The sequence below is a fragment of the Alosa pseudoharengus genome, unplaced genomic scaffold (genome assembly GCF_046254945.1).
Source record: "Alosa pseudoharengus isolate Yale_2024_CS ecotype anadromous, Long Island Sound unplaced genomic scaffold, YU_APseudo_1.1 YU_APseudo_1.1_scf_11, whole genome shotgun sequence".
NCBI classification, from domain to species: domain Eukaryota; kingdom Metazoa; phylum Chordata; class Actinopteri; order Clupeiformes; family Clupeidae; genus Alosa; species Alosa pseudoharengus.
The window spans coordinates 31,972,837-31,985,336 of record NW_027468576.1 but is presented as its reverse complement, the minus strand read 5'-3'; the positions used below and the strand labels follow the sequence as shown (position 1 = coordinate 31,985,336).

Below are 12,500 nucleotides of genomic sequence, written 5' to 3'. Positions count from 1 at the left end.
GACAACTGGGCACGAGGAATAACTAAACATGAATAATTAGCACATGCCCCAAAACAGATGACCACCCCCCCCCCCTCGCCCCCGCCGCCCCCCAAGAAAAAAAAAGAAAGATGAAGGAAGGAGAGGTAGTGGCCTCCCTGTGGCTGGGATCAGAGACTGACGGCTTAACACACGGAGCTGCTCTGTTGATTTGATGTAATGACCAGGATTAGCATCACGTTTTGTTAAGTTAAATATTCCTCTAAATGTCACTCTGTTTGACTGGAACAGAGTGGGTTCAAATATCACCATTTACCAAATCATGTCACTGTATACCTTTGGACAATGTTAGATTATTCAATGATCTTAAATAACCAAGATACAAATGTGCAATTTTTTGATCAATTTTATTTTTATATTGAGAGAAAAAAAATATGCTCAGGGAAAGAATCGAAGGTAAAGACATTTTTGTTGTATAATTTATATAGCAAAACCTGTTACTTCTATAGTCAAAAACATTTACTTTACATTTATCTTTAACATTTATTTTACTTTGAACCTTATGAACTTTACACATCACCAATATCACAGTTGTTCAAAAGGGGGAGTTTTCCCACTGACAAAAGCATACCCGCTAACTACCTCTAGCTTGAGTCACTTGTATCACTGTGAGCCAATGGTATCAGTTCTCCGATGTCACACAACTTTCTCCTAATGTTACGAGTTATTCTTGTAGTAGAGCAGAGCAGATTTTTCAGGCTTGAGCACATGAGCCTAAGATGTGGTTTGTGTATGTTTGTGTTTATTTCCACTTATATTTGGACTTTGGCTACTGTACCAAAAAGCTTCAGAGGCAACACTTTTAGCTTTTAGGTTAGTCAGTATCAGAATCAATAGAAGAATTGACTCATTTCATTTATGCATACCACAAAAGTCAGTGCATTGACACCCTTCCTCTCTCTCTCTCTCTCTCTCTCTCTCTCTCATCTCTCTCATGCTTTAGCTGTGCGGGCAGACCGCATGCGTGGCGGCCGCAACAAGTTCGGCCCCATGTACAAGCGGGACCGGGCACTGAAGCAGCAGAAGAAAGCCCTGATCCGCGCCAATGGCCTGAAGATCGAGGCCATGACGCAGGTGATGCAGAGCGTGCCCACCGACCTCACCATTACCTCGGCCATCCAGAACATCCACTCCGCCTCGAAGGGCCTACCGCTGAGCCACGCCGCGCTGCCGCCGGTCGACTACGATCGCAGCCCCTTCGTCACGTCGCCGGTCAGCATGGCCATGCCGCCGCACGCCGGCAGCCTCCAGGGCCACTACCAGGCGGCCTACGGCCACTTCCAGAGCCGCACCATCAAATCCGAGTACCCCGAGCCGTACACCAGCTCGCCCGAGTCCATTATGGGCTACCCGTACATGGACACGTACCAGAGCGGCTCCCCGCCCAGCTTCCCGCACCTCATCGTGGAGCTGCTCAAGTGCGAGCCGGACGAGCTGCAGGTCCAGGCCAAGATCCTGGCCTACCTGCAGCAGGAGCAGGCCAGTCGGGGCAAGCACGAGAAGCTCAACACCTTCGGCCTCATGTGCAAGATGGCCGACCAGACGCTCTTCTCCATCGTGGAGTGGGCCCGCAGCAGCATCTTCTTCAGAGAGTTAAAGGTATGAAATGTTCTCTGTCTCTCTTTTCTTTCCCGCTCTTTATCTTCCTCTGTGTGTGTGTGTCTTTATCTTCTGCTCTTCGACTCGCTCTCTCTCTCTCTCTCTCTCTCTCTCTCTCTCTCTCTCTTTCTCACGCTTTCTCTCTGTCTCTGTGTGTTATATAAACATAGACGAAAGTTTTGATTTTTAAACCTTTGTAAAAACATTGAGAATTAGAGTTGTGGTTTGGACATCAGGGACATTCTTGATATGAAAGATTTATGAAATATAGATGTTCTTATTTCACTGATGTTTATGCAAATACATTGGGGAGATAATACATTTATACGCATGCATGAAAAATGGATAAATAGCTTGCTGAGTCTTTCTTTGGCATTACTAAGAAAGTATTTGCTGTGTTCATTCCTAATTAACAGAAACCACACAAATTCATAAAAGATTGTCTTCTTTTAAAAAATCTTCTTCTGTTAAAAATTGCATTTAGCCTAATACAACACAGGAATAAATTTGTCTGATACCACCTTCCAAACAGTCTATACAACTTCAAACGAACAAAAACAGAACATTCAAGTTAATCAAAATACTCATCCATTAAAGATGATCTTGGTGTTACAGTGCTTTAGGAAAACTTGACCCTGATCATTTGTGCAGTCTGTGAGTCCTTTTGTGGTTTGTAGGCCAGACCATGAATTACATCTGCGTGAGTCATTTCATGTGTGTATTAAAATCCAAACGACATCCCTGAATATCTGGCCACAGTCTGCATAAAATTCTGTGCGGCCTTTGGAATTTTCCACCAGTCCAAAGCACATCAATTAACCCAGGAAATTAACTCAAAGTACTTGAGGGAGGCTATGAATACCACCACAAAGAAAGCACATAAAACTTTTGAGCAATTCATGGCTAGAAATGAAATTGTAAAGAAAGTTTTTTTTAATTGTAGGATTCCTGCTTTCTGTAGAGATTAAGTGTATAATACAATACATTTTTTAGACATTCATACTAGATACTATATAATCACATGGCTAATATGTTATATGTATATAATATGTGTATTAACAACCTTATTTCATTTATTATTTTTGGTATTTCAGGCACAGTGTTACACAAGTATCACAGATAATCTGAAATTAATTGATATTTGTTAAGATCATGTTTTAAGGGCTGGTGTATTAGTGCATGATTGTAGATCACAGAGTGGGTGATTTGTATATCTCACTGTCACGCTCAGCTAATTTGCCTCTGTGTGATTGTCATCACAGCATTTTAATGGGGCATAGATATCATGGAGGAAAAATGCTATTGTCAAAATTCCACAATTGGCTCCCGTCAAAAGCTTTTGATATTCATGTTGACATTTATCAGGGCCGGCCAGTGATGGGGTTAGACACCTGAATGATTTTATTCAAATTTGCTCTAGTGTACTTAGTTCGCTATTTGGGCTTTTCCCAATCATGGTAATTATTTTCAATAGCCGCCTTTTTGCCGGACACATTCACCACAGCCCATCGACAGATGATGGCCGGCAGCCTCTCACACTCTTGGCCATCACAAGCTGCCATTGTTCTGTGCTAAATGACAACCCTAGAGTATGGACCTAATGGTTAGCGAGTCTCACCTTTTACAATATGTAGAAAGGAACACCCCCCCCCCCCCCCCAAAACCCCCCAATTCCTGCTTCCTATCCTCTCCAGCATTGTTTTGTTGTAGTTTTTTAATAGCAGGGTAATAGCAGGGGTGGTGTAGACAGCAGGAGCGTCTATGTGTGTGTTGGAGAGAGAGAGAGGGGGGGGGGAGAGGACAATGTGTTGGAGAGAGCGTTTTTACCTGGAGAGGGCTCTTCATGGGCCCCCAGCGAGACACACTCCGAAGCTCAGGGGCTAGAAATTGATGCGCCAGCAGCACTCATAGATGTTTTCAGATATCCCACTTTGACCTCCCCCCCCCCCCCCCACACACACACACACACACCTCACTCACTCTCTTTCTCTCTTTCTTTCTTTCACTCTCCCTCACGTCCTGCTCTCTCGCTCCCCGGCTTGTTGCTAATTAGAGGATACTCGTGGGGTTGCTGGGAAGCGGTGAGCTTAGCGCTGGTGATGGGCGCAAAACCCTGCGTAAGCTCCCCCGCTGTGTTGCAACAAGCCTCTAACAAATAAGGCACTCAGGTACACAGCCAGCGCTGTTGCAATGGGCGGACAGGGCTTCGCCGGATGTTGTCGATGTCAGGTCAAGTGCAGGTGCTCTCAAAGCAGCCACAAAAGAAGAAGCGCACAGATTGTCAGTGGTATCATATATTTTTTAATGAAATCTGAAAAATCTTTCATATTTGAGCAGTGTTTATATTGAGAGAAAGCTGCATATTGATCTCTGTTCTGTAAGAATGTACCGTATACACATTCACTCATTTTGAGAGTTGAGAGTTGAGGGCTGTCTTCTCCTCCTCCTCCTCTCTCTCTGTCTCTTGTTCTTTCTCTCTCTCTCTCTATTTCTCTCTTTCTCTGACCACAATTTTCCAGGAGGAGTCATGTGTACAGTAAATCAAAAAAAAAAATATTGTCATCATCAACCTTTGTTTGTCTCTTGCATGTGATATCCTCTGTGAGTAAAGTCGTGGCAGCAGAGAGGGCAATGTAGGATAAACACAGGAAATGTGTGAATAAAAAGCCTGTCTGGGGTATGGCTTGTTAAGTGACTATAAATACTCACCTACATCTCTGATGCTATGATTAGCATCGTAGGAACAAAAGGCATTTCTCTGGTAATGGAGAAGGGGTGAGAAAGCGCCTGGCCAGAAGCGTTTAAAGATTTAGTTTCCATAAGTTGAACATGGTTACAGGCTCATAAATATTTAGCCACAATGAAGCCTCCGAAGAGAGCTGGCCCTTTGTGTCTGCTCACAGATACATTCCAAACAGCATCCTTCACTGGGCAGGTGTTAGACTGTTTGGAAAAAAAAGAGAAAAGGATCTTCCTTGACCTATTGTTGCTCAGAGTTTATTGTAACTTTTGAGATTGTTACTCTTGTAATTGTATTGTGCTGATTTTTAGAATTAAAAAGGCAAAGAAAGTGATGACAGGGCATAAATAGGCGCTCTTGTTTTCAAGGGCATCTCTAGAAAGCTACAACTGCTGGGAAAGATTTAATTACTGGCCTTAGATTACACTATGTGGGACTTAGAATTTGAATGGTGGCTGTTGAAGAATGTACCAGAAATACACAGAGTGAAGGACCTGTTTTTTTGCAGGTTTTCTTAAATGAAGACATTCTTAAAATATGAAAGTATGAGATAAAAAGAAACAGCCATCTCCTTTTATCACCATAGACCAGTACCCCAACAGATGACAAAGACATTCCTGTGGTTATGCAGTGTGTCATTCCTATTGGTAACAGTTATCTGTTATAACAGTTATATCAGGCGAGTGTGTGTGTGTGTGTGTGTGTGTGTGCTTGGGTGATGTATTTGCCCATGTAAGATGGTTTGTTGATGAGAACATTTGTGAGAGAGTATGTGAATTTAGATATGTTTGTTTGTTTGTATGTGGTGTTGTTTATGTGTTCACATCCATGTGTGTGTCTGTGTGTGTTGCTTATATACGTGTGTTTGTCTGTCTGACTCTGTTTGTCTGTGTGTGTTTGTGTGCGTGTGTGCGTGCGTGCGTGCGTGCGTGCGTGCGTGCGTGCTTGCGTGTGTGCGTGTCTCTGATGGTGGCATCCCGCCCCTGGTGTTGTGTCATGCTCTCAGTGGGAGCTGGGGGGAAACAGATGCACGGCCAGCCCGGCTGGGTGAGGGGGGCTGTCACCGGGGCCGATCAGCCCCAGCCGTGTGGGCTCTGCCTGGGAAGAGCTCCCCGCACGGCACTGCAGGGCCCGGGGATGTGGGGAGTGATTCATGCCTGCGGAGAGATCACCTCTCCGCTTCGCTCCGCCGCACCTCTAGCTCCATTGTTTACAGGATAGGATGCATACGGCCACTAGCCTTTCCTCACTCTCCCCCCACCCCCCCCCCCCCACCACACACCCCTCCTCCCATGTGTGTAGGCAGACAATGGGATGCCATTAATGGCTGGAAATAAATATATAGTGTTTTTTTTTGTTTGTTTGTTTCTTTGTATGTGTTGTGCAGGTTTGTGTTTGCATGTGTGCTAGTGAATGGGTTTGACCATGAGCATGCGTAGTGCAAAATGAATATCAGTTAGATACTGTAGTGGCGTGAAGTGCACAATTCTTTTATCACTCACAGGCCACGACTCTTTTTGAACTAGAACGGTGCACTTTTTGGCCATTTTTCCAATACCACCATTTTGGTGAACTAGCTAACTATTTAACAAAATTAACAAAAAAATCTAATGTATCCATTGAATTGATAAGAATTGTTTGTAATTATTAAAATTGTGCAATAAGCTTAGTAAAGCATTTTGTAAGCCAACCAATGTGTTTTGATGTACACCCGAACAAAAATGATATTCCTCTCATTGATGAGATCTGTTAGCTTGCATTTATTTAAAAAAATATTAGATTGATGCTTTTTAAATGCGCCAATTGAACATTTTTCAAAAACAATTTCAATTTCCATGCAGAGGATCTCAGCAAGGTTTGGTTTGGAATGGCAAGATCAAGTTCTTACCATACCAAGTCCCCCCAATGCTGTCAGAGTAGCTTAAAAAATTACATTCCATTTCATCCAGCTGCTTTCAAAGCACATAGGTTTGCATTTGTCTCTGTCGTAACGTTATACATATATTTAGTTCTTCAACCTGATAAAACTCAACCGTGCAAAGCCAACGATGCTTTGACATGTGGCGCCAATATTTATTTTTGCCTGTTCATGGCTGCTGGGGGACAGTCCTGTATGAGTCTTCGTTTTTTTTTTCTCCCCTTTTTTCGCTTTTTTTGCTCTTTCTTTCGAGTGAAAGGGAATGACAATACCAGGCCAGCCATTAAGTGTGGAGGACTGTATTAGGACCTTGTTCCTGGCCCTGCACCCAGCAGAGAACCCGGGCTCTTATTGGAAAAGCATCTGGAGGAGAGACCAGAGGAAAAGGGCCTCCAGCTTCAGAAATACCCCCCCCCCCCCATACACACACACACACACACACACACACACACACACACACACACACACACACAGATACCTCCCCAAATCTTGTGCACCTTTGGCAAGGCAACCTGCCTCATTACACATGGGCGTCAGGCTAGTGCGATAGCCGCTAATTACTGTTCATACGGTCTACTCCCTTTAAAGTGGCCAGCCAGGGCTGTCTTGCGCCTGCCTTAATCAATTAATAAATCCATACCAGGTGAGTCTATCAGGAGGAGCAGGAGGGACGGCTCTTTATGCAAGGCATGCATTCTCCAGTTTACATATATGGATCCGCTTTAGTGAATAATGTACAGAGCGGATACTTCTCACCAGGTGCATAATATCCTCTGTATATGAATATTGCATGAGTTTACGTTTGTGCGGAAAAATAAAATGTGTGGTGTTTTTCATTCAAAGTGTGACTAGAGAACTCATCAGTTTTCTGATGTTGTTTTTCTGTCCAGTTTATCAGGAAAGGGTTTCCAGTGGAGAGTCTGTTCGTGTCTGCATCAGAAAGAATTAATAAGCCGTTTCGTGCATGATCTGTGAACTTGTAGGCGATTTATGTCCCCCCTTCACCCCACCCACAAGACATCCGCCCCTACTCCATCCCCTACACACACAGCTCCCCACACCACCTGCCCACCGTCCCTCGACCCCACCCACCCTCCCTCCCCACACACACACCCCCCTCCCCACACACACACCCCCCCCAGCCGTCACGGAGGTCACCCGCCGCACTCTCCCTGACAAACTGCGTGCGCGCGAATGGCGGCACAGCAGGTCAAAGATTTGTAACTGTGTCCCTGGTCCATTGCATTTGAATTATTCTGCTGTGCTGCTGCCCCCCCCTTCCTCTCTCTCTCTCTCTTTCTCTCTCTCTCTCTCTCTCTCTCTCTCTCTATCTCCCTCTCTCTCTCCTCTCTTTTTCTTTGTCCCGCCCTCTGATGCACACCGTTTTGCATTAGCCGCTCTATCCTGTGAGCATTTTGTTGAGGGGGGGGGGGGGGGGGGTTGAACTAGGGGATGGGAGCAGCACCAAGGGCAGGGGTGCGTCCTGAAGGACGGGGGGGAGGGGGGGGGGTGGAGAAGAGTCGGGGAGAGGGGGGCTGGTGAGGTGGTGGGGAGAGGGGGGTGGGGGGAACAGGTGGAAGGTTAATGGCCCTGGACTGGATCCACCAGCCGCTCTGACTTGATATATGGGCTTTGGGCCTGGTGCAGGCGTAGGCTTTCAAAGATATATTATTTCATTTGAGGAGCAGCATTCTGGGGCCTGCATTTGTCCACTGATAGATGATATCCCCCCGCACCCCGGCAGCCACAATTGGCGATGGCGTGTGAGTTTTTGTAAGGCCTGCTCCTGTACATATTTTTTTTCCTCCTCTGTCTCTCTCACTCTCTGTTCTCTCCCTCTCTCTCTTTGACCTCTCCCTCACTCTTTCCCCATCTCTCTCTTTCTCTCTCTCTCTCTCTCTGTCTCTCCCTCTCTCTTTTCCATGCTGTAGGCAGGTCCTCTTGGCAGGAGAGTTTTTTTAAGCTGCTATTTCAGTGGTAACAATATCTGTTTGATCAGGGCAGATATGTAGCACTGTAGCAGGGCTTGTGCCACAAAGGCCCCCTCTCATTCATAAATTACACACATTACCGTCAAAAAAGATGGCTGCTTGCACCATAAATACTAAAAAGTATGTTTATCTTATATATTCTAAGTGGCAGTTTATCTCGATTATTGCCAACAGCTGATAGCTAGGGGTGAGGGTGATTTTGATTTAGATAACTGTATCAGACTCATGCTTGCATAATAATTCACCAGACCTGCTGCTGGGAACAGGGAGACAACCCCCCCCCACCACCACCACCAACACACACACTGCCACCAACACACACACCGGCACCAACACACACACCGCCACCAGCCTGCCGGCAAGGTGGTGTAAATATATTGCCGAAATTCACAGCTCATTACTTGGTCATTGTCCTATTTAGGTCTCCGTACTTTAAACATCTGCCGCCGCGAGCCGCACATAATTACTTTGGTTATTTGATCATCGCCCTCGTGCCCGCTATTCACTGGGCTCTTGTCCCGTTTGCCCCCATCTCTCTCTCTCTCTCTCTCTCTCTCTCTCTGTCTCTCTCTTTCTCTCTCTCTCTCTGTCTCTCTCTCTCTCTCTATTTTTCTGGCTGTTGTTTACTGCAAGTCAGAACTAGAAGCCCAGAAGACAGACACACAGACTCTGCAGGAGAGCCATGTGTGGCTACTGCCCCCCCCCCCCCCCATACCCCCCTTTCCAAATTCCCCAATCCCTCCAGCTTACCCACCCGGGGGAGTTGGTAGGCCGGAGGAAGGAAGCCTGTGCACTTGTTAAAAGGAAAGATTTAGGGTCCGAAATCCCCGCCGAGAGATGCAGACGCACCAGGGAGGGGTGGTTTTTTAGTGTTTCACGGAGTCTGTTCATCCACTTGTTGCTTTGATGGGAAATAAAAGGCGGAAAGCCCATCATGAGGCACCAGTGGCGCAGGCAGGAGAGCTGATCGACTCGTCCAGCCATTGGCCTTTGTGATGACTGGCCACTGCGGACACAGGACACCTTTTGTTCCATTCATTCATTCATTCATTCATTATATTTGTGGCTTTCCCTCTTTTTCGATTTCACGTTATACTTCTTCTAAACTCAGAAATTCTGCTACACACACAGAAATGTGAACACACACAACACACACACTTATACAAATGCCTACAATCTAAGATGGCACTGAAAAACTTCTCAAAAGTGACAGATTCATATTTCCAAAGCACTTTCTAGTCGGAATAAGTCAAATGTTTTTTTTCTCTTATCAGATGAATATTATGATAAAAGCTTTTTTTATTGGCGTGTAAGGGTCTTGTTAAGGGGTTTTGGGATGTGCGGTGAACCTGTAAAAAGTGGCGTGCTCTCCCCGGAGCGTTCTCCAGTCTGCGCTGGACAAACCCCGACAATCAAGGCATGAAATGAGAGAGGTGGGAAAAGGGGGCCAGCGAAGACAGCTGATTTTAAAAGGATGTTCGCTAACAAATCAACTCAAACGGTACTTTGCCAAATGGCAAACAGAGGGGGGGGGGGGGGGGAGAAGCACAACAGTACACGTGCCAACAAACCGTCGACAATCAAAAGGGTGAAGGCTCACAAAGCAGGCATGCCACTGGGGACCTGTGGCTTGTCGCTTCGCATGCAAACTGCCGCGCGGGTGAGAAATATGGCATGCGGGTCCGCGCGGGTTAAGCGCTCCAACCCTTCCGCTGAGGCATGGGAAGCCTTTTGTGCTGGTCAGGTGCCTTCAGTTTGTCTCATGTTATTGTCTCTCTGCACAGCGCTGGCATTCTCGTATTATCATCCCCCTGTCCACACATAGGGCAGTGCAGGGGTTAAAGGGTGGGGTGGCACGGTCACTGCCGCTTCTTCTCGGTCCCCACCGCACCCCCTGCATTTCTGCGTCACCCTCCTGACCGGGTGCTACTCGGGTGTCCTCCTTGGGTTTATCTCACGCCATTGTCACATGCTAGCAGCAGAGATTGATGTGCAGATTGGGTTCCCCCAACTAACACGGCAATGGAAGGGAGCTCAGCGCTGACGAAAGGGTGCTAACGAGGACACTTTCAGTTGCTTGGTGTCTTCTGCTTACCAGAGCTGACTAAAGGTTCTGCTTAGAACGAACTGAAAAAGTAAAGGGAAAAACATATCATTTTTTATTTCGATTTTGATCTTTTTCAATGTGTTGAATCACAGAGGTTATTTATTTTCGGTTCACCAATTCTTTTAGAGTGTTTGGATATGGATAACAAGTGCTCCACTCCCCATTGTTCCCCCTTGGCCTTATTATCTGAGCTGTAATGGAGTCTTATGGGGGAGGGAGGAGAGCTGGCTTATCTCCTTGCTCTCTGTCAACAGTTGTCCTCAACATCTATTTTTGCTACTTATTTACAGCCCCCTATTCTGGACACCGGGAGGGGGGGGGGGGGCTTGCTAAGGGAGTCTAAAGACAATAGATAACCACAAGAACCCCTCACCTCCCCCCAGACACGCACATACACACACATTCACACACCCAAAAGACAGGCAGCCTGCTGGGTAGTCTTACAGAGGACTTATATTTATCCATTGTCAGTGATTAGGTTTGGGCTTTGATGAATGACATGTGTGTTTCAGATGGGTAATGCCATAAGGGACCAAGTTACGACACGCCAAAACGTGTGAGACCTCAAGCCCTCCCCAACAGAAAAGGACAAAACCACCTGTTCATTAGGCCCCGTTTAACATCCTTTTCCCGCTCTCTCTTTGTTTCTTTGCTTCTCACGCAGGCTGGGGTGATGAGGCTGGCACGGTTCTCTTATAAATGTTTCCATATTCCTGGCAACATTCAAATGTGTATCAAACTGGAGAGATTTTTTTTTTATGTCGTTGGGCCCTCATCTAAATGGATGAAATAATGCTTTCTTGTTTGAATCAGAGGGAAATTCCTCACAGGCTAACCATTTGTAACAGCTCAAGGGAACGTCGAGCGCTGGGTGATGACAGTGCAGCTAAAACTTTTAGAGGTGAGCGTGAGCGGCAAAACGCAAGAGGCACTTCTGACGTTAGCGCCGCAATCCCAACGGCAAGGCAAGCCGCACCGACGGAGGCACCGTTCCAGGTGTCATAGCCGTCCTTAATGTTTCGCCCCAAATCATGGAAGCAGGTGGAGGATTTTTTTTTATGTCGTTTGTGTAGGTTTGATCACCGCAGCTTGTGTAGGTTTGATCACCGCAGTCAGTGCAGGGTCGTGTGCAGCTGCTATGAAGAATATGTCAGCTCACATTCTCCCCATGATGGGTCTTTTTTTACTCTCTCTCTCTCTCTCTCTCTCTCTCTTTCTTTCTCTCTCTCTCGCTCTGAAAAATTGAAGTAGTAGTGGTACTTAAAGAAAAGAAACCACCACAAGTGGTCTATTGTTCCTGAGATGCGGGCCAACACATGAGCGCGTTAAGCACCGCAAATGTTCTCCCTGAATGTCTGCAGCTGCAGGCCGTTTAGCCGTCGAGGGTGGTGAGAGTATGCGTCCCCATAGCCCATACCCTCCCTCTATACACAGACAGACACACACACACACACACACACACACACACACACACGCATACACCCTCATGAAATCCCCTCCGAAGCTCTGACCCCAGAGGGAACCGCCCCATTCCTGTCAATTTTAAATAATACAGAAGGTCCAGACTAGGGTCTGAGGTCCATTTACTCCAGGCCTCCTCCTCCTCCTCCATCTCCACCTCCAGCCGATCCTGTGCCTCTACTGCCTGTGGTGGTGGAGAAAGGGAGGGTGGAGGTGGTCAGAGTGCTTTCTGTCCACCCATCACACGCAGCGCATAAATATCGACAGCTCTGGACAATAAAGAGAGCCAATAAGTCGGGGGGAATCAAGGGAAAACAATTCCCCGGATCAAATCGAATAAACATGCAGAAATCATTCCGAGCGACCCCCCTCACCCCCCCTCTTCATCTGCCCTATCACTTCCCAACCTAAGCAACCCCCCACTGCCCCTAAACAAACACTCCACCACCACCAGCGTCCACCCCTGCGTCCACCTCTCCTTCACTCTAATGTGGAGTGAGTGGGGTGTGTGTAGATTGAGGACTGCAAGCGGATCAATACCCAGCCTGGGTCTACAGCACAGAACTCATTTTACATTTGGAAAGCATTATTTTCTCACTGTAGTTGAGTTGAGTGAATGAGGAAATGGGGGTGTGAGGGACTGTG

General features: G+C 46.6%; 1 protein-coding gene across 1 annotated transcript in view; it reads left to right on the top strand.

The window, feature by feature from the left end:
* The window catches only part of nr5a2 (nuclear receptor subfamily 5, group A, member 2), a 62,057-nt gene that overhangs the window by 8,997 nt on the left and 40,560 nt on the right, over positions 1–12,500 (top strand). Inside the window, exon 4 of the mRNA XM_076278893.1 lies at positions 983–1,638. Coding sequence (XP_076135008.1) covers positions 983–1,638 — 656 coding nt within the window. The remainder of the gene's footprint in view (positions 1–982; positions 1,639–12,500) is intronic.